The 22948-nt window shown below is 41.5% G+C and overlaps 2 protein-coding genes across 4 annotated transcripts in view; one reads left to right on the plus strand and one right to left on the minus strand.

The window, feature by feature from the left end:
• LOC146492177 (voltage-gated delayed rectifier potassium channel KCNH8-like) overlaps positions 1–15010 on the minus strand; it is a 51341-nt gene extending 36331 nt beyond the window's left edge. The window contains exon 1 of the mRNA XM_085151936.1: positions 14306–15010. Within this exon, the coding sequence (XP_085008062.1) occupies positions 14306–14381 (76 nt within the window). The 5' untranslated portion in view covers positions 14382–15010. The remainder of the gene's footprint in view (positions 1–14305) is intronic.
• A 7455-nt stretch (positions 15011–22465) lies between these two features.
• Positions 22466–22948, plus strand: part of fam184aa (family with sequence similarity 184 member Aa) — a 92878-nt gene continuing 92395 nt past the window's right edge. For all 3 annotated transcript variants that reach the window (XM_085151933.1, XM_085151935.1, XM_085151934.1), the window contains exon 1: positions 22466–22630. In XM_085151933.1, coding sequence (XP_085008059.1) covers positions 22466–22630 — 165 coding nt within the window. The remainder of the gene's footprint in view (positions 22631–22948) is intronic.

A 22948-nucleotide genomic window follows, 5' to 3' on the forward strand; every position in this document is an offset into this window, starting at 1 on the left:
CCACCAAAGGTCAGGCTATGCAATGCTCAGAGAAACTACAAAAACAAAACAAAGAGCTACATCTACAGTTAGCATTTTAAATGTTAAAGGTCATGACAGTACAATTAGAAAAAAACGTTGCCAGGAGAAAGTTTCTTCTCTTCAAAAAGTTCATGCCATTATGGCTCAGGCTTATAAAACTGCATCTGAAGAAGCCAAAAGACTTCTGGAACAATGTCCTCTGGAGAGATGAGATCAAAGTGAAGATGTCTGGTCATAACAGAGAAAACTAAACATATCAGCACAAACACTTGATCGAAACTGTTGAGCACGGTGGTGGCGTAGTGATGAGTTGACCTTGTTGGAGCCACAGGACCTTTACACCTCGCAGTCACTGAGTCAACCATGAACTCCTCTGCATACGAAAGTATTCTAGAGTCGAATGTGAGGCTAAATGTGGGGACAGTTAAAGTCTGACCCAAACTAGAACGTGCAGCAGGACAATGATCCCTAAACACAGCAACAATGGCCGAAAAAGAAAAGAATCAAGGTGTTTCCTGTGACCCAAAGTCGAGACCTCAACTCAAATCCTGAGGCAGTTGTCAGCACACACCGCACACCCATTCTTCATAAAAGAATGAAGATAAAAACTATAAAAAACACTGTAAATAAGCATTGAACGGCATTGCAAGATGGTTGCAAAGAGGAGTGGCAATAACAACAAAATAAAGAAAGCAATAACAGTTGCTGACAAGGTGGTTCTAGAAGCCACTAAATCGTGGGGTGTTCTCAGCTTTTCGGATGCAATGAGTCCTGTGAAAACGTTTTTTTTCACATTGCTGTATGAGAAAGCCACAATTTCTGCGAGTTAGATGAGAAGATGAATGCTGCTTTACTTTTTTGCACCCTAAGTCGTGCAGCTACACAGCAAAACGCTGACTAAAGGGAGGATAATAAGGTGATAACGTCAAGTTGTATTATTTATTGGTCACCTGGAATACACCATGCACAGCAAAGGAACTATACTCTTATAAAAATGGAGCTTCCTGTTCAGAAAAAATGTTACAAATGATTTCCAAATTTAATTTCATTTAAATGAGGATGTTCTGGGTTAGCTGGGAGCTGAGTCCAAACCGGCTACAGCACTGAATTAGAGAAAGGGAAGAAAATGGATGGACTTCCAGCAACTGTTAAAAGACTTTATTATATATAAAAGTTTAATTTGCTAGCTGCTGGTAGTGGGGAAACACATTTCTTCCTAGCGAACTGTAATCGTCACGTGGTTGCCGACCTGTCTCGAGGCCTGAGTCACGTGGGATTCAATAGTATCAAACTTCTGATCTAACTGATGGCAAAACAGTGATGTATATTTCCCCAAATGCTGGCAATTCTTTTAAAGAGCTTGTTTCTTTTATTTTTTATGATTGCTGGGAGGCAAAACTGTAAATATAAGCTTTGGTTATTGGCTGAAACAAAAAGATTGCTGAGTGAAGTCGTGCATTCATTTCTTTCACTTCAAATTTAGTTCGCCGCCACCTACAAACAAACATTTTAAGTAAATCAGTTCAAACATTGTTTTCACTCACCCATCCATCATGGCCATTATGTTTCCACAATATGTAGGAGGAAATGTATGTTTCTGTATAAAGGCCATATGTCGCTGCTGACTGCAGAAGGGCATATCAATCAGTGAAGTGTAATTTTGTGTCATGTTTTTGCTGACTATGATCTCAGAAAAGCCCAGCATGACAGACTCGTGTTTTTTTCTGCGTTTTTTTCTCTCTCCTAATGTACAGCTTTATGAACAACGGACCACGGTGAAGTTGAGATGTAACAAGTGTGAAGCCGTGTTACTCATACAAAGCCGGGTTGACGGGCACTGACAGCAGCCACGCTGGTGCCGTCTCCTTCTTGTCAGTTATTACCAGGTGTGCTGCCGTAGAAACCAGCTGTAATAACACCTGATCATTCAAGCTGCTCTGTCAGGCAGCAGGAGAGGGAGGAGCTCAATGATTTCACACATAAGAATCCGGCGATTCTGAAGAGTGTGACAGAATAAAATGGGATTTGATGAATCACTTCACCCAGAAAAATAGCCTTGTACATTTGAAATGATTAAATGGAAGAATGAAGGAAAGAATATATTAATATTTAATAGCGGTGAGCCTATTTTGAAAAAGAACAAAGGTAGGGTTTCAAATGAGGCTACATTAGGAGATTTTACTGGGACTCTTAAACTTTCAGGGTGATGTGATAGAAAAATCCCACAATGGGTATTTTTGGAAAATGAAATAACAAAAATGGTTACTACATTTGTAATTACTGACAATGATGTTTTAAAATAGAGCAATCCAAATATCTGTTTGGATACCAATACCAGCACTGGTATTGACACCAGTGCTGGTATTGGTATCAGATCGATACTAACCCGATAGGATCAATATTTCTTTCTGTCCTCTAAGCTTAGTAAGTAAGCTCAGTCCTGTATTTACGTGGTATTGGACCAAAACTAAAATTTGCAGTATCGCTTAGCACTAAATAAAGGCACCCTGACAATTTTTATTCAAGCCTAGCAGTTCTTCTGTAGTCTTCTTCCATGTTTAGCTCCTGTAAACTGTCAGTAGGAATGTGTAGGACTGTGTAGCATGTATGCATGAATGCATCTGAGTCCAAAGCAGCAACACCCAAGAGCTAAAAGGTGGCACACTAGGGACAACAGGAGTTGGAGACCCAGGCATAACCACATGCATTTATTGCAACTGTGTGCCTTTGACATGGTTGCTTTGAAGATGGATCAGGGTCCACAGCCACTCGCAGCCAGTTGTCATTGTCAAAGTGCCTTTGGCGCATCAAGGTGGCAATAAAACGACAACAAGATTCAGTCTGCTGTCAGTTTGAGATTGAATGGAGTTAAGTTGGCAATTGCATGCAATCTGTTTGTGATAATGCAGCAATTAACTGTGAAAAGTCAGCAACAATCTGCTGCTGTCTACATAGAGATTCACATTAACTAATACTTCCATTCCCAGTCCAGCCAGAACCTCATAGATTTAAAACAGAAATTAAGAAAGTCATCCACAAATAGTGAGGTAGCTGCTGCAAAATGACCAAATCACTTTGCAACCCTGCGTTTATATAGGAATAACCAGAATGCAACAAGTTGGCAACTAGCTGAGTCGAGTCACCTATTGCAAAGAGATGCATCACAGACAAACTGTGTTGTTTATTCTAGGTGTTATATAAAAGATGGATATAGCCACCATTATGTGGTCTTGGCAGTAGGGCTGGGTATCGTCACTGATTTCTAGAATCGATTCGATTTCGATTCACAAGGTCCCGAATCGATTCGATCCACGATTCGATTCAATTCGATTAGATTCGATTCAATTCTATTTGAATCTGGGAAATTTTGACAGTCAGAAATATTATAATTCAGATCAGTACATTTACATATTTTTGTATCTATAAAAAGGAAGCTGACACACGCAAGACTTTGTCAAAGGTGTGAGCATCACAGCAGATGCCTTTGTGTCAAAGTAGCTGAAGATAAAATGAAGAAAAACATGAAGGTGATTTTCCTGGCCTGGGATTTTATAAAAATATTCTGCAGTACATCAAAAACGAAAGAAAACCATTGATCAACATATGAACATTACCTCTGAAGTTACAGCGGTTTTATTAGAGACACGGCGTTTTGCATTTTGTATAATTTTAAAAAGTTTAAATTTGTTCAGTATTGAACGGCAGAAATTAGTTTTTCTTTTCAGAAGTAAGTAAAAGGAAAAAACAGCGGCCGACAGCGCTGTAAACAACGGTAGACTTGTGCGTAACAAGCAAGCGAATAATGCAGAAAACAGATTTTTAGATGGGAAACTGTCTAAAAATCTGTATACAGAGAGAGAGAGAGAGAGAGAGAGAGAGCTGTGCATGAAGTGTGATTTTATCGTGGTGGAAGCAAAACAGCAAAAGTCAGAGGGAATTTTTATGTGAAGCGTAGTTTGGATCTTCTTTTGCTGCTGGTTCGGTCAATATTGTTTGGAGAGACATCAAACTAACAGCTTTAGAATCGGCGCAAAAAGGACGTGAAAACAAAGCGAGGACCTGCCAACAGATCAGAATCAGTGAGCTGTCGGCTTTCAGCCCCGACCATGTCCGTGCCGTCAGGTGAGAAAGGCGACATCTTACTGATTCTGATCTGCGGGTTGCGCTGTGTGTTTACGTCTTTGTGCAGGATCCATGTTCCTGCTCTCATTTACTGTCTTAGCTGTTTGGTGGTTGTTGAAATTTTGTGACGTTTCACCAGAGATTCTGGCGTTTCGGGAAAAATAAATTTATATTAAAAAATCGATTCAGGATTTTAATGAATCGATTTCACGTTATCCAAGCCAGAATCGATTTTAATTGATAAATCGATTATAAAAACCCACCCCTAGTTGGCAGTCTCTCTGCATTTATCAACTGGATGGAAAGTATTTGCGAGACTGCAATCAGTTGGATTGCAGAGTCAAACTTGTGATTGAAAGTCTTCACCCAGAAGTTTAAGGTGTTGCACACTGAATCTCTGGGTAGCTAGCTAGTTGTGCAACTACTTACATTTGACCTCCAACTGCTAAAAAGTAGCAAAACTAAATTCAGCCCAGTCAGCTGATCATATGGGCAGACACTAATTTTTCCTTGTTACAGCAGTTTGTCTTATTTTACTCTAGTGTGACTGAGCTTCAAAACAAGTTAGTTTCCATAGTCTCCCATGTTAAAAGCATAAAGATACGCCTTGCTAACATAGCAAGCTTGCTAACATAGCAAGCTTGCTATGTTAGCAAGCTAGCAAGCTTGCTAACATAGCAAGCTTGCTAGCATTAGCTGATAACTTTACCTTCTCTTCCAAATTTGCTCACTAATGGCTCTAAACACAAACTAAACAAACAAACAAAAACATGTAACCAAAAAGCTAAATTTGATAAGTGACATGATGGTGGCTTTATCCATCTTTTATATACAACCTAGAGTAAGTAACACGTTCATAAAAACATTCCTCCAAAGCACTACTACTACCACTACTATAAAAACTCCACAGGGAACCCGCAGAGCATTTTAACAAACAAAACAATGTATTAATTCAAGCGTTATTTCTTTGAGAACCCTGACAGCACATTATCTTCAGCCTTTTTTCTGTCTCTCGTTGTTATGGATGCAGTCATTTTCTGGCTCTAGAAGATGACATCCACATTCTTAATCCCACATCCAAAGCCGTGATTAGCTTGGTTGTTACCGAGCCAAGGAACCAGCATTCAGACTTCTCCTTAATGGGAACAAAAGAGCTTAATCCAAACCATGGAAATACACCCTTACCAAATGTACAGAATGCTTGCGGACAACGTTACCCCACGCTGTACTCATCATTTTTTTGAAATACTGGGAATAGATATATTTTTGCGCTGTTAATACAAAGCGAAAGAGTAGTTGCAAAAAACCAAAATATCACTGAGCCTCTTTGCACTTTTAATCTCATGAAAACATAAAAGAATGGAGTAGAAGGAGCTTCCTGCAAATGCTGAATCACATCTTTGCACCTAAACGTGCGACGCTTTCTGCTTCTGCACTGTGTGCAAGGTTACAGAGCTCATTACACACACATGCGGCGGTCGGCCTCATCGTTACATGGACACTTTCCCTCAGAGACGTGATCTGCTTACAGAGGAAACGGTTTCCTGTGCCCCTCCATTTTCCTTTTGGCCTTATGCCGTGATAGTATTTTGTTTTTGTTTTATTTTCTGCTCATTCCCCAGGCGCTAGGCAGGCCTGTCACATCCCCACCACAATCCAGGTGTAATAACGTGTGAACTGCACAACAAAACCGCTCAGACTCAGCCCCTGAGCGGCTTAGGGAACCCCGATAAACCCTGCTACTGATAACACTGACAGCGACAGCCTGTCACAGCACATTCACGCACAATGTAAGCCTAACGCACGCACACAGGCCGCAAACATTACATGTTTGTTTGCAGCACCCGTTTGGAGGCGTCTACTGAACCATAATTATTATAGTTCTAATATTATATAAGAATATAAAACAATCTCTCCTTTTTACCCTTTTAAATGTTTTCTCATATAATTTACTTTGTGACTTTGCCTCATATAGTAACACCTTTTTTTGTGCAACTGGCATTTAGCCAATCACAACCCAGCACACAGCACAACATGTTTGCTGAGGTCACGTTTGAAATATTGATAATTTTGAAGCATCAAGTGCAGAAACTGTACAATACAATACAATTTTATTTATATACCACATTTAAAAAACCACAGGTATGCCAAAGTGCTTCACAGAATGAGTTAAGAGCAATAATAAATACAAATATAAAGCACAAAATACAAATAAGTGTGATAAAGATAAGTTCCAGTACACTAAAAATGTGGGCTCTAGGAGGCGGGGCTAAATGTGGGCTCTAGGAGGCGGGGTTAAACAAATAAGTTTTAAATCGAGATTCAAAAGATTGAATTGAATCAGACGCCCGAATAGCTAGGGGGAGGTTATTTCAGAGGTAGGGTGCGACAGCGGCGAATGCGCGGTCACCTCTGGTCTTGAGCCGAGGTCTAGGTCGCACCAGGAGCATTTGGCCTGCTGATCTAAGCGCTCTCCCAGGGATATAAAAGCTGAGGAGATCCGTAAGATAGCGCGGTGTTATTTATGATTTTAAAAGTGAGCAATAAGATTTTAAAATCAATACGAAATTGAATAGGGAGCCAGTGGAGGTCGGAAAGAACTGGAGTAGTAGACTCAAACATGCCAGTTCCAGTTAAGAGACGCGCAGCCGCATTTTGAACGAGCTGCAGTTTGTGAACAAGGGCAGAATGGAGACCAGTATAAAGGTTAGATTATTACAATAATCTAACCTTGATGTAACAAAGGCATGGATAAGTTTCTCCAGGTCCTTACGTGGTATGTAGGGCTTGGTTTGCTATCAAACAGTAGACACACTGTTGACCAAAATTATTAATATGCGTTTAATCTGGCTTCCATTTATAGCTGAATTTGTCTGTGCCTATGAAATGAAAAGGGAACAAACAAATAAAGACACGAGCACTGACAGCTGGACGATAGCGGTTATTAAAGCCGCTCTCTGACGCGTTTCCTCGACTGTAACTGAAAACACGTTTTCATTTCCGATCAGCTTCAAAACTATTTAGCCCACAGCTTCACGTATGACGAAGCTCCAGTAACGCAAAGCAAGCAGATGTTAACTAACTCAAAGCTACTGCATGGTAAAACATTAATGCAAAGCAAACACTTAATTCTTGCATATGTTGATAGTTACTTGGACAAAATGTGCTTAATGTTCTCTGCTCTGGTGAAGGGACTTCCATATTTGCTCAGTTAAAATGTTTTCCTGCTGTCATTGTGCAGTACTTGTGTGTGGGTTTTATAATGTTAGTCATTAAAGTGTCGTTTTGAGTCTGAGCTATTTTACTATCTGGGTTTTGGTCTTTTATCAACAGCGTGACCTGCAGTGTACCCCTAAAATATCACCTGTTATTAACATCTGATCTGTATCTGACACGTTGTCTGGATGCTGACAGCCGACGCATACATTTACATATATTCCCGCAGCTTTTGTTGGCCTCTCTGTTGACCTTTCAGCTGATGTTATTTATTCAGAACGTGCTCACGCTGCAAGCCTCAGGTGTCACAGTAATGATGTATTGATGATTTGATATTTAAAAAAATGAGGCATCCATAAATTAAAAATGCACGTGTCAGGGATAACTGTGTTAATTGTCTCTGTCTGCCAAACACTTTTACATTTTGATTTTGTAAATTTATGATAAATCTTCTATAAATTCTTTAAATACTGCAGTTACCAAGCTAAGAACCAAAAGCAAAGTGCTCCTGACTGTTGTTGGCCTCATTTACATCCACAATTGCTGTGACTTGTTTTACCTTTCCCTACAAGCAGTGTTGGGAAGGTTACTTTTAAAATGTATTCCACTACAGATTACAGATTACATGCCCCAAAATGTATTTTGTAACGTATTCCGTTACGTTACTCAATGAGAGTGACGTATTCTGAATACTTTGGATTACTTAATATATTATCATGCTGTTTACAACTATATGAATGTACTATTGCTGTGATTTATTACTGTTACTGAAGGTCTGCGGCTCCGAACCGTAGTAAAGGGACCTCTGGCTAATACGGTGGGTTCTGTGTCGGGCTCGTAGCTGAAAACTAGCTTTACTTTGTTGTCTGGGTCAAATTTTAGACAGAGAGAGGCGTTGAAAGGCTGCTCCAACGGAACTTATTGTTTTCGGAGGAAAACACGAACACGGTGTACAGTCGAGTCTTAATAGCTTACTTACAACTGGGCTCGTCAGGCACTCTTCTTGGCTGCAGTGGTTATTATTATATTTACATGCTTCCAGCTCCCGTTTTTGCTCGATGACAGCTCGTACTTTTCCTTTTTCTCCCTCCCTCGCTCACAGACACATAACGTGTATGGCAGTCCATTCTCCCTGCAGCACGGACTACACTGCCTATGATGCTACATTCTTTAGAGCTATACCTGTAGCATTCTGCCTATTAGCTTAGCACAACAACAACAACAACAGGCGCTCTCTCACCCAGGAAACACGCAGAGCGAGAGCGGCACCCTGTAACCATGGCAACCGTAACGCTGCCACCTGGAACAACAGAATGTAGCTGTCAAACAAAACCCAAACAGTCCTGACCCGCGACAATATGAAACAGGGAAGTACCGCCGTGTAATCCATTTATTTCAACAAAGTAACTGTATTCTAAATACCACCTTTTTAAACGGTAACTGTAACGGAATACAGTTACTCATATTTTGTATTTTAAATACCGATACACGTATTCCGTTACTCCCCAACACTGCCTACAAGTTATTTGAACAGAAATCTAAAGCTGTTACAAGACATGCACTCATCTGTCACTACCTGTTCAACTAATCAGCCAGTTACATGGCAGCAACCCAATCCCAGTTTAGGTGTGTACACGTGGTCAAAACAACCTGCTGACATTTAAAGTGATCATCAGAGTAGGTATGAGAAAATATCCCATGAGCCATAGCTCTCTGGATGAAAATGTTTTGTTGCTTTGAGAGGTCAGCGGGTATTTAAGAGACTATTTAGAGCCAATACGAAGGCAACAGTGAGTCAAACATTCTTCTGTGTACCTAGAGTATAATGAGGTATGCAGAAGAGCATTTCTAAATGCACAAAATGTTGAAGCTGGACTGCAGCAGAAGACCACAGTGGGTGCCACTTCTGTCAGCTAAGAAACTAAGGCTACAATTCACACAGGTTCACCAAAACAAGCCAATAGAAGATTTGAACAACAGATCTTATCTGATGGTTGAGTGAGTGAGTTCTGCTGCTACATTTGAACATCAGGGTCAGAATTCAGCCTAAACAACATAAAAGCAACAAGCAATCCCACCTTGTACCACTGGTTCAGGCTGGTGGTGTAACGGTACATAGGATATTTTCCGGGACCCCTTAGTACCACTTGTGCATTGTTGGTAAAGCCACAGCGTATGTTCTTCTAGCACCTTGTTGAATTAGTTCCTCAAAGAGTTAAGAAAGATCTGAAGGCAAAAGAAGGTCCAACAACCTTGTATGTTAAAGTGTCCATTATTTCAAACTAGCAGACCTTCGTCAGAGCATCACACATACTGAACTCACTCCCAGCCAACAGTTAAGACTGAATGAGGAGACTATACTGCATTTTCGGAAGTCAGAAACCATGAAATTAAAAAATACTGTTGAACAAAAGCCTAATTGTTAAAAATCTGTCGCCACGAAGCTGACAGCTACCTTTAACATTTTCCGAGATTTGCTATCAAACTGTTATTAAATGGCCGACTTTGTACGTTTAAATATGCATGATGTGGAGGTATCTCTGGGTTAAAAGAGAGTTGATTTTGCATTTTAACCTTTCTCCTAAAATGAACGAAAGGAAATCAAGAAATTCCCTGGAGTCTCCCTGCTTCGTCTTGTATGAAAAAAAGACAAGACGATCCAACCTAAAAATACTCTTCTGCTCAGCTGGTAACGGGCATTTGAGGAGTCACTGTGAGTCACAAAGAACAGGTCCCCTGTTCTGTCACTGAGCATAGGTGACGACAAATAAAACCAGTGAAGTGTGTGAAGATCACTGACATCTGAAGCAGCTTCACAAAGATCTCAGACAAGTTCGCTCAAAGTTACTGAAGTCTCTAAACTCCTACCCTTTGACAGTTTCTTGACAGCACCCCCGTTGACAGCGTTGTACAGTTATACTGTTGTATGGTTGGAGAAGCCCCTCTTTAAAATTTCACCTCTGTGGTTTTACCAACTGCCTGTTAAAGGTTAGGAGCAAATGGGAATCCATGAATGAGAAAGTCAACATTACCATCATCCCAGACATCATTCACATGCGGCTGTTCAAGCATGAAGAGCTTCTGCTTATCAAAAGTCAACATTCATCCAATCTATTCACGCGTTTATCCCCCGTAGCTGATTCCGTTTATGATTAATGCTTACACGTATTTAATCAGGCCTCATTGAAGCCACTTATTGAAATTCTGTCACCGTGAACTGCTCTTATTATCAGCTTTTTGTAGCAAGGAGCATCATTTAGGTTGGTTTGAGTCGGTGTTAAATACGTGCAACTCAAAGAAAGGATAAATAAATGTGATAAATCAAAAGTGGAATTATCACACCCAATATTTTTTTACATCAGTTATTTCCTGTTTAACTTCTGCACCAATACACATATTTATTTTACTTTTGTTGGAAATGTTTTTTCCGCTTGTGTTTGAATGGACGCCACACTCGTCTTATTTCACGCAGATTCTAATATTAAACAAACTCTGGAGTTTCCTCCGTTTTTGTTACTTTATGCATTATTTGTGCAGGATTAAAGTACGCAGAATCTCCCGAGAGCATGGGAGTTGAATAAATCTGTATAAATAAATCATCAGTTGGTTCATGATAGTCAGTGTTCACTATTTGTAATGCTCCTTTCTGTGGTATCAAAACTGATTTGTGTGCGTGTTGTTCCTCCAAACCTCCAGACAGTAGCTTATGTATATAAGGAAGGGAATACTAAAGGAAAAAATTCCAATAACCTTTCCTGCAATAGTACAGCCGGGACTTTGACATCATTTATATATGTTTTACAGCAGTTTCCAGCCAATAACAGCGCTTCAAAATGTACTTGCATAAGTTGTTCCCAGGATTCTTTTTTTCCAGTAAACATGTCCAATATCATTGCAAGTATGCAATTCTGATCATCACTGGTAATGTTTTGCATGCAAGATCAGATGGAATCAGTTTGGAAGTGAGAGGGAATTTTTTCAAGACTGATATTGAAAAAGAAGCAAAAACTTTAAGCTGAGGAGAGAAAGGCACGGCACACTATCCACCCCTGCTATAATTTGAGTAAATATATGAAATCAAAGGATTATTTATTCAAATAATCATTAAGGAAAATGTCCTTGGTATAAAATGAATATGTATATGAATATGAATATGGATCTATTGAGTACATTTTGTTTGGCCATGAGTGTAAACCTTTTGGATCCCTCCTCCTGATGAAACACCAGGAGACACTGCATGCTTTCATGTGATGGTTACATGTGGAGGCAGCCTGTGGTTTATGTCCTAGAGTCTCAGACTGTCCACCAAACACCAGAAATGAACGCCGAACAGCAGACTAGCTCTTTAGGTCTGTGGTGATACATGCCGGAGGGCTAATGGAAGCTTTCCTGGTGCTCTGTGGACTCTGTCCCCCTGTGGCATCTTTTTGATGGGTACTAAAGCTGCTGCCTTGGACCTTCTGATTCCTGGATGATCCAAACTTTAATTCTGCAGAAAGCACAGGTGCATACCCTTTCTTGTTAGCTGGGTTAAATAATTTTCAAATCCAGGGCCAGTTCCTAATGAAGGGTAAGCTTTATATTTCTTTTGATAAGAAAAGCAGGTGGACAACTCCTCGAGTCTTAATGAAGTGGGTGAAATCCCTGCTTACTCAAACAGTGTGTCTAATGGATTTTCTCCTGCCAGCCTGTGCACTGGGACCGCCGGGCGACTGGAAGAAGTGATCAGAAACAATCTGCTCTGCTCTCACTTTAGACTTGAACTGATTGCTGTTGACACAAAATGAAAAAAATATCTAATTGAATCAGTGCTATCTCACGAGACTTCAACTGTACGGGCCTCGCAGAAAACACTGCATACTGAATATTATTAGACTTTTGAGTTTTCCACAGCACTTGGCAGCAGGAAACAAAAATCGACACAAATGACATTTATTTTGTGTATTTATTCAACTTAGAGCTCAGAAAACAGATCTTGCGGTTACAGTGCATCGGCTCTCAGTCCAGGCTTTTCATTTACACCTTCAGGTCTGTGTTATGTAACTCTGTATGTGCTGATTGACAGCAATATTTGTGAGCCTAATGCACAGTGCAGCAATTTTGCAGTGAATGTGAGAACAGGTGAATAATAATAAAAGGCTGGGTTTTAATTGGTTTGACAGTCCCAGTAAAACACTCTGACTGAATGTGCTTATTTTCTTTTAAAACAGTGTTACTCTGAAGATGAAAGGAAAATCACATGTCAGAGCATTTTGAATGAGTTCAGGTGGCACCATTACTTTATGAATAGATCTATGGTGACTTTTATAGCTGATCTAACAATTTGAAATGTTTTTCTCACAGAGCAAGATGTCAAGGCTCATTTCGAGAGGCAAAAACTCGAGATGGCCAAAATCTCTAGTATGAACAAACAAAAAAAACATTAGCTGGGCAATACACTGGCTGCCTGTCCAGGTCCTTTCACCCTATAACTACTGGATAGGCTCCAACCATTGTGAATTTGAATAAGATAAAGAGAGGAAAATGGACTGTTGGTTGGACTCAATACGTCCATCAAGATTGAAAATTCCATCCACAGGTCCCAGATCCAGAAGGATATGATTTCACGTTTATTTGTGACATAACATGTCGAAACTGTTCCAAAAAGTCCCAGCTCTAGATCAGGATTGACTCCAAACTTTAATCACTTGTGAGTTGGGCTAAGCCTCATCTCTGCCAAAAAGTTTCCGTGCCAATCCATGTGCAACTTTTTAAGTGACCCTGTTTACAAACAAACAAGCCGGGCCAGTCACATAACCTCCTTGGCAAATGTAAGAAAGATTTTAAATGGAGTCCTGATTTCCAAGACCTTCATAATTAGGTTATACACTCATAAATTTAAAAAACAACAACAACACAGCAAGCTAGCTGAGAAAAGATAAAAACTTTGCACTGAGAGTGGAAGGACCAGGACGTTAATCGGGGTTTGACAGCATGTTTTTTGCCCCTCTGGGCTCCATCCGTCTATTTTCTTAACCGCTTATCCAAGTTGGGATCATGAATATTATCCCAGCTATCATAGGGCCCAAGGCAGGTCACACCCTGGACAGGTCGCCAGTCCATCAGGGAGCTAACACAGAGAGACAGACAACCACACACTCTTACATCAACAGCCAATTTTGAATCCCCAAGCATGGTCTGTGGACTGTGGGAGGAAGCCGGAACAATCCAAACTGCACACAGAAAGGCCGGCTGACGGCGCAGCACCGCTGTGCTGCCTGGAGTCCATTAACAAGTTAATTCAACCGTGCTTGAATGAGATGACTGATAAAGGGTGTGGCATGGTAAACTGAAGCATTTTGGGCAGACTGACATGTATCAGATACAACCTTTCAAGTACTTACAGCACATTATATCTATTAGACATAGAAACTCTGGTGTGTTATATGAGGAATTAGTGCTGTAAAGCTCAGCTTATCATGGATACAGTGATGTAATAATAAATTGGCACCGGGAAAGCTATGATCCAGTAAGACTAATTTGGGTTTTAATGCATTGTAAACTTACAATAAGAGCCATGGCTTCTGCAGGTCATTGTACTCAGTGCATTAAACTCCTTTGGCCAAGTCTGAATTATCAAGTAGCCTATGCAAAATTATCTCTAAGCTGGCGTCTCAGGTAGGCGCTTGATGAATTTTTCATATGTTAAACAATAGTCTGGGCTTTCTTTCATTCATCATTACTCATTCATTAAAGAATCGGCAAGCTTCAAGTGTCCTAGATCCCCATCAAGCACTTTGCATGTCTCCGGAGGAGCACTCTGTGCAGAGTTTGGATATTTTAATCTTTTATTTTAAAAATGTTTTCATAGATCCGAGTAAGTAAATAAGTCAGTGATAAATAAAGTGCTGTCAATGTCCATTGCGCACAATAAATTTTAGAGGATTCGGGGAAGACATGTACTCACGGGTGCCATCAAAACGAGTGGCGATAGTATCCAAAAAGGTGTTCTGTGGCGCGATCAGTCCCCGCATCACGGGCATCCGGGAGCGGGTCGAGCCTCGTCTTTCCCGGCGTTCTGAGCCATGGCTCTCGCTGGCGGTTGACACGAAGCCCGGCAGAAACCTCGAGGATGCCCCCGGCGCTCCTCCTAACCCCTGGAGGAGGGCGCCGAGCCGAGAAACCCGGGACTCCACGGTCCAAAGCTGACCACCGACCACCGAGCAGGTGATCCGGGCTTATAGGAGGAGAGAGGAGCCGCTGGAGGCTACAGGGGTGAGGACGGAGGGATGAAGGGGGGATGGAAGGACCACGGCGCGGATGGTCACATTTACGCACGGATGTACTGCATAGCCATCCCTCTTTCCTCCTCCCCTTCCCGCTCGCTCTTTCTCTCTGCCTCTCTAACACAAACACTTTATTCCTTTCCAAACACTCTCCTCTCAGGCTAAATGACCATTTCCATTCACCGTTTTCTTTTTTTCACCCAATTTCTTCCCCTCTACCATCGCACCGCTCCCTTTTCCACCTGTCTTTGAAATTCTATCAATCTCTCTTCACCTTCCCTGCTTTGATGTTCTGATGGAGTGTCTATTTAAAGCTGGTAAATTAAAGTGTCATATTGTCCTTACTGTTTACACTGCGTGATTAACTATTACCAGCATTGTCTGCCACGTTTCACACTTGAAGCTGCAACATTTGTCACTCAAAGAACAAATGAATAATTTAGTCAGGATGGACATGAAAACTGTTAAAAACTCTCATCAGTATTATTATTTATATTAGAATCCACAATCCACTCAAATATACAAAATCCACGTGCTTATATGTGCAGTTAGATCAGTGGGAACACATTATACTTCTCCTTATTTTCTGTCATTTGCATACTTTTACAATAATAGTTGCTAATGTTAAACATGGCACGAGGTCTATTATGTTTGGTTTGCTAGTTGTTTGTTTATTTGGTTGGTTGTTGACATGGAAGGGAGGAGATATACCTAATATGGTCATTTCATGCAGCAGCTTTAGCTGTGAGCACAAAGTCCCACCCATCTACTGTTCACATCTTTTGTTTGCATGGGGCAGCCAATCAGAAAACAGATGGCTTAAGTGACTGAAAAGGAAGTCAAAATCGTTGAACTGAACTGTGAATGATACAAGCTTAATCTGGTACAGTCCAGGATATGGAGCTGAAAGTGAAGCGTGATAATAATACTGTTTTTTTATGCATTTTTCTAATATAAACATATCAAATAATATGCAGTGTGATACAGATGTGGTTTGCCAAATGAGATGATGACATTATGTGGCATTCACATTTTCTCTCTGTGCAGGCTTCCTGTCACGGGGCTAGTTTTCTCCATCAGTCAAAAGATCAGACTGCCACTTACACCCTGGTTCTGTGAGTCTTAATGGATCCCCGTCTATATGTCAGCGCTGTGAGTGGCAGCACATCCAGAGTGCAGCCCTCTTTTCGTTCGACATTAGCTGGGATGGTGCAGATAGTGCCAGGATGTGGATGGAGGCCCACCCTCTGCATTTGCTGATGTGACAGGTTTTCCTTATGTTGAAGTGCTTGGGATTGTAGATGTGGTTGAAAACCAAAACCAACACTAAACACTGCCAACACAAGTTAGCCTTAATGGCCTTTAAAAAAAATCACATGTCTGAAAGTTGTTAGAGTTTAAAGTTTTAAAAGAGGCTCTACCCAACCATCTCTTAAATGTGCTTAAAGCTGATGTCCCACTGCAACACTGCAAAACTAGAGAAAAGGGATGATGTCACTGAAGTTCTGCATCTTTTATTTATTGCTGCCACACAGTTAGGACACACTTTTGGTCAGTCAGTAGAAAGTGGTTTGGCCCGAAGAACAGATTAAAGATGTTAAACACTGTCCAAGAGTGGGACTTCTAAGCTCAGAAATCCCATCTTCTGCAGTTGGGCTTTTCTTAGTGGCCTAAGGTGTGAAACAGTTATGATGCAGCACAGACGATGGTGTATAATTTCTTACACCACATCTATTCGGTACATACAAATGGTTTAATTTTAAACATTCTATAAGCCTGCCCTGTAGGACCATGGTGGTACTCGTGTTCCTCTTTAAGTAATGTTTTCTTATGCTATAACTGAAATTAAATTAAATGTAAGACACTTTACATACGCATCTTTGCTATTCTGGTTTTAAGCAACATGCACCATCCCACAGACTGAAGACAGCATGGTCCTGACCCCAAGCTGAAAACCTGCAGCATTTTTTTTTAAATATTTGTTTTGCATATTAAAAGTCTACCTTCAAGGCCTTCGTCCTGCACATCCTGCCCTTTGGGTGCAGTCTCATCAGGTGGCTTGCAGCTAGAGTCTCCCTGGCTTCTCTTTTAAGGAGATCTCACAGGGAAAGACTCAAATATCCTGAAATGTCAGGGACAAGCAAAGCTCCAACGTTTTCACACTTATTGCACTTTGTCTGCATCGGGACCCCCAAAGGTCTTAACGCTCCTGGAACTGCAAAGTAAGTATGCCTCTACTCTAATACCCTTTAGAGAAATTCACTGCAAATGCTTTGCACAGCACACATGAAAACATACAAACATACCTATGTATATATTTCTTAGCAAGAGATTTCAATTCAGTTGGGTCGACATTGAATCCCAAGCACATGTTACACAGCGCAGCGGCTTTTAACGAGGTAGATTCAATACAGGAAGCCCTGGCGAGTGTGGTCTGCAGATAAAACAAGGCTAAATTAAATCATCTACACCTGCGACTGTCTGGAAATGCTGCAAAGACTAAAATAGGCTTAGAAGTTACTGTTAGACAAGATAACGGCATCTCGAGAGAAGAGGCGAGCTCCTCTCTGAAATGCTGCAGCAGAGACCTGTCAATCAAAGAGGAGGGGGTGCAGAGAAGAGGGCTGAGGGGAGGATGGGGATGCAGTGGTGGGGAAAATTGACTGGGAGCTGGTCCGAACCAAAATGGACTCCTTCACTCTGGTTATGATAGTGGGAGTATAAAGCACGAGCACACTGTAACATTACAGCCCCATTCACAAACACTGAAAACCTGACCATCAGTGGTGTAAGTAAGGCGAGGGTGCCATCTACAGGAAGATCTGAACTATTCTCTAGGGCAAAAGTCAGCTCTTCACTTGCAATGGTGTGTTTCTTATCACAATCAAAGGGATTTTACAGTTTTTTCTGAATGCTTAAACCCTAACTGTGATTCTTATAGCACAATTCCTAAAACTATTAACACTTATAGCAAAACCACTCACTGAGTTTGCAAAACTAAAAGCACAAACACTGCTTTGCACTCAGTTTGCAATTTTGTAACACACACTTTGCAAAACTGTAGGCACAACTCACTGCTTACACTCAATTACCAAATTTCCAACACACTCCTAGCAAAATTATACACATGTATGGCTATCATTAACACTATTTTGCCAACTGTCTGGCACACTTTCACATGTGAAAACTGTTTTAGATAATTAGTCCACTTTGCAATCAGCCTAAGCACTATAAACAGGCCACAGGTAAGCTGTCTATGTGGAGTACAATGGAAGGAGCAGTAAGAGTGAGAAGAGTGAGAATCAGAGGAGGCCGAGGGAGAGGACGTGGAGGTGAAGAAGTTGGAGGAAGAGGACGTGGAGGTGAAGAAGCAAGAGGGTTAGAGGAAGTTAGAGGAAGAGGACAAAGAGGAGCAAGAAGAGGACGAGGAGGGGAAAGAGGAAGGGTAAGAAGAGTAAGAAACAGAATAACTGATGACATCAGGGCTACAATAGTGGACCATGTCATCAACCATGGGATGACCCTGAGGGAAGCTGGCCAACGGGTTCAGCCTAAACTGAGCCGCTACACTGTGGCAAGCATCATTAGGACATTTCGAAATGAGAATCGGTAAGTACTTTGTAGCACTGCCATACTCTAATGAGAAACACAACAGTACCATACATGCAAAAATACTGAAATTGTTACTTTACAGAATTGCTAGACGTCCAGATGTTGGGGGCAGAGGCAGAATGTTCAATTGACATCTGTACACAGAGAAAGCAAAAGCCAGATGTGTTTTGTATTCATACCATCAGTGTGCAGTTGGCGCATTGTGTGCTTAGTAGATGATGGCTTGTGTGTACTGTTTGATACGAAAACACCATTTTTACGAAGGTGTGCAGAGTTAATCTAGCTGTGTTCGCTTTTGCAAGAGAACTACAATGTTTTGATAATTGGGTGACAGGTTTTCTTATTTGTGTGTGGAGTTTTGCAAAAATAGCCAATAGTTACAAAAAATGTGCTTAAGCAATCAGAAAAAACTGTAAGCAATCAGAAAAAACTGTAATTAAAAGAAAAGAAGAAGAAAAAAAGGACAGTGCACCACACAGAGATCAGTTGTCTGGATGACTTAAGGGTGATGATCAGGACTAAATTCGTAGCAATGATTTGCTTGTTTCCAGACTTCAAGCTCCCGTGAAGTCTGAAAATATGAAAGCGTGTAGAGTGTCAAATCAGAAGCAGCAACAAAATCCGTACAACGGAACAGCTGTTCAGTGGTTTACCAGCTGGTTAACAGCATGTGAGCGAGCCTGATTCTGTGCAGCACAGGTGGGTTAAGAATGTTCTCAAGTGTAACGGCCCACAAGAAACTCACTGTGAGCTCTCTGAGGTCCCAGCTTGTAAGAGAAATCTGAATGTACAGTGCGATTCTGCACTGCGGTATGTTATCTGTTTGGCAGCAGTGCTTGGTTTAGTGAGATCTGCTCCAGTCTAAACAGCACCTCTCGTGTAATAAATTATACATGGCTATGTTACTGCTGGATTTTGTTTTGGTGGTTTCGTCAAACTGTGCATTCACAAAACACAGCAAAGACCACGTCCAGTGCAAAGATCGCACCTGTTTTCCAGCTTTGCATCATCGAGGCAGTGTGAGCCTCCTGCCCTGGTCTTGATTCGCTTATGACCAACTTATTTTGTCTTGTACTCAATCACAGCCAAAGTTTAGTTAGATATCCACGAGATGATGAGGTCTGATACGCCATCTAATAATGATACTATCCCCAACATCCCTTAAGTAATATCACTGATTTGAAATTCACAGCTATGTATCTGACTTAAGCAAAGTCAGATACAACTTCATAAAGCCAGCCTTGGTGAAGTGGACAGTTTTGAGTTTGAGATAATATTATGAAAACTGACCCTCCAGACGCCCTCGAGTCAAGATAATAAACCGAGAAATTATAAAGGGGCAGTTTTTCCCAACCCACCCACTGAGATCTGAACAGTATCCAGGATAATGAGGATGTGTTAGGTGGAAAGACTGAATGGTGATGCCTCTATGACAGGGGTGGGCAATTCCAGGCCTCGAGGGCCGGTGTCCTGCAGGTTTTAGATCTCACCCTGGGTCAACACACCTGAATCACATGATTAGTTCGTTACCAGGCCTCTGGAGAACTGCAGGAGCTAATTTAGCCATTTAAATCAGCTGTGTTGGTTCAAAGACACATCTAAAACCTGCAGGACACCGGCCCTCGAGGCCTGGAGTTGCCTACCCCTGCTCTATGAGATATTAACCTTTTGATCAATACAAGTGAACGAAGACAAAATTAAGGTCTACTGGTAAACATCCCAGCATCCGATAGATGGAGCGTGCAAATCAGAAGTAGTGTGGTTTGTGCTTCCTCTCCCTGCACGGTGGGAAGTCATTATACATTTTAGCTGTAGTGGGTTGGAAAGAATTTCTATATCAGAGCAAGTTTACAGCAGACGTGAAGGAGCCTCCTACTGAAAAGACTGCAGCTATTTGACTAGTAAGTCATGCAGGGGATTTGATGTGTTGTCTATTACGCTGTAGCATCCTTCCATGAGTAAGTAAGCCTAAAGGCTCCGGGGCAGTCACCAGAGCAGAGCCAGACTTCCTAATCAGCATGCAGAGCATCCTAGTGCCACTGGATGTGATGCTGCTACTTCAACACATGGCTGCAAAGAAAAATGCACCAGCAACAACACGCTTGATAAAAAATGTGCAACAATTTGCTCACACGTACTCTTTCCTCCATAAAGATGACATCTGATGACTTCCCCTCGTCCCTTAATGATGAGTTTTGACACAGCAGTATTTATCAATACAGACATGGTTTTTCCAAGGGTAGCTGCACAATGAGAGACAACTCTGTCTTCTGATGCACACTCAGACATTTTATTCTATGAGCAGGGTTAGTCCTAGTAGGCACAGTGCTGTATATGATTTTTTTTCTATAGATTTTTGCAATAATATATTATCATGATTGTCTGATGCCGCGACAGCCCTACTAGTACTTATAGCTTGAACAATAAAAGTTGCCATGCCGATATGAGCGCTTGTCTGGGATTGGTCAAAAATCAAACTAAAGCAAATGAAAATGCAAGTAAAATGTAAGAAAATGACTGCAAGGCTACAAGGAAATGCATCACTGAAAGCATTTCCTTGTAGCCTTGTGGTTTCAGATTTAATCCGTCTATTTGATCTAATTTGCTTTTTATTTGTTTTCTTTACTTAAAGCTAGCATTTATTAGGAGGTGTCTGCTTTGACATAATCAGTCCTTTCACATCTAAAGCTCCCATCATTTGGTCTAATCATTTTATTTATCATACACATCCACTTTCTCTGTGTGGACTGCATCTAATATTCAAACAGAGAATAAGAATGACCCAAGAAACTATGAAAAGCATGTTTGATCAAAGCTCTTCACATGTGCTTTCCTGAAAGCCAGCTCCAGATCATCAGTGCTGCACTTACACTAAATGAATTGTTCTGGAATAAGATTTCATGTCTGTGGAAAAAGTTCCCAGTAATCAACATGAAAACTGAAATACCCAAACAAACCATGAAACGAGATCACGGGCCACATATAGCTCAATCTGACCTCAACCAGTAAAACCGCAGCACACCATTAAACTCCTCAACAGCAACGATGGTAACAGAATTATACTCGCCAGGAGAAATAAGCTGTTAAAACCTTGATTTTTTAAATGATGAGTTCATACATGCAGTTTATATGCCCTGGTGCACAGTGTTAAAGTTAATTTAGATGCTGCTTCAAATAAGTGCCCCAAGAAGTTACCATATCAGCTGACAAGTGCTGAAACTTGCTTTTGGAAAGAGTCGGCATGATAATTATAAATGTAAAAAGTAAAATATAATGAATAATAAACGTTTTAACATTTTGGATTGACACTAATGGCATTTACACCTCTTGCCTGACCACCCCTTCTTTCCTGTGTACCTGATTAATTGATGATTGATTAAAGGCACAGAGAAGAAGTGTGAAAGTAATTCTTGACAATAAAAACGACCTTTGACACAACCACCTTCCATCCATCCTGCTTCTTTTGTCACCCGCCTTGATCGAATTAAGCTGAGCTGGAGCCTCTCCCAGCTGTCATAGGACAGGAGACACTGAGTGTAATTTTTCACGATGTCTGAACATTGGCCGAACTGATCCTTTAATAATAATACTAACAATAACAGCAACAGCGTCGCAGTTCACACGAGCCACCGACAGATGTCAGTGCAGGATTAGTGACAGCCTGCGCTTCTCGAGAGTGACGTAATCCAGTGAAGCCTAAATGAAATCCAAAGGCATCTCCCTCCCCCCTTGGGCTTAAAGTTGTAAAAGCAAGAGTGTAAATTTTTTATGCTTCAGCCTATATATACCTAACAGGAAAAAACAGCTGTTTCAGAACAACAGTAATAAAATTAATAAAATAATAAAAATAGACGTTAAAACCCGGAATGAGGAGGAAGAACTGCATTACAGCTTGAACTGATGGAAAGATAGAAGAGAAAAGTCACACAAGCCACTCACAGCTGCATTAAAGGGTAAACCAATCGGACCTGAGCGCGTGCTACTGGGGTGAGCATCTGGCGCGCGTCTCCGTCACTCTCCTCATCTCGAGCGCTCGCGCCCGCGGTGCTGGAGGATGCGTTGCCGCGGAACGGTCTCGCGCTCCGCCGCTCCAGCTCTCCGTCCTCCGTCACAGAAACCGACAGAATAACCGCACAAGCCGCAACCACGGGACGATGTGAGGCGCAGCGGAGGCCACTTCCATTTTATCTGACTTCGCGGCGTCGCGTGTGGGTTTGTTCCCGGTGAAAATGGCGACGGGGGCAGGCTGGCAGCCTCCGTACAACACCTCGACTAGCACCACCAAATATCCCCCCTGCACAACCTCCAGCATGCTCTACGACGGGAGCCTAACGCTGGAATACACTCAAGACCTGCATTTGAAGATGAGCAAGAAGATAGCACAGCTGACCAAGGTGCGTGGACGTGAGTGAGTGAAGCCCCGTGGAGTGGTTCAGTCATTTAGAGCATGTAAATGAAGTATAACTGTGTAATAACTGTGTTGGTGCTGCATGTCGTTTGTAAACATTGCGCTCATTTTTCCTGTATTTTTCATTGACTTTGGTGTGTTGGCATTTTGAAGCAGGTGCTCTGCACGCCTGCAGGGTTCAGAGGTCAAATACCCAGGCTGGGTAGTTGATAATCAGTGGCTGTGATTGCTGTGCAGTACTTACACACTTCCCCGTGCATGCCGGTAGTATACCTTACTCTGTGGCCAGGCTGTTTTTCCTATG

The sequence above is a fragment of the Neolamprologus multifasciatus genome, chromosome 23, assembly GCF_963576455.1.
Source record: "Neolamprologus multifasciatus chromosome 23, fNeoMul1.2, whole genome shotgun sequence".
Classification (NCBI taxonomy): domain Eukaryota; kingdom Metazoa; phylum Chordata; class Actinopteri; order Cichliformes; family Cichlidae; genus Neolamprologus; species Neolamprologus multifasciatus.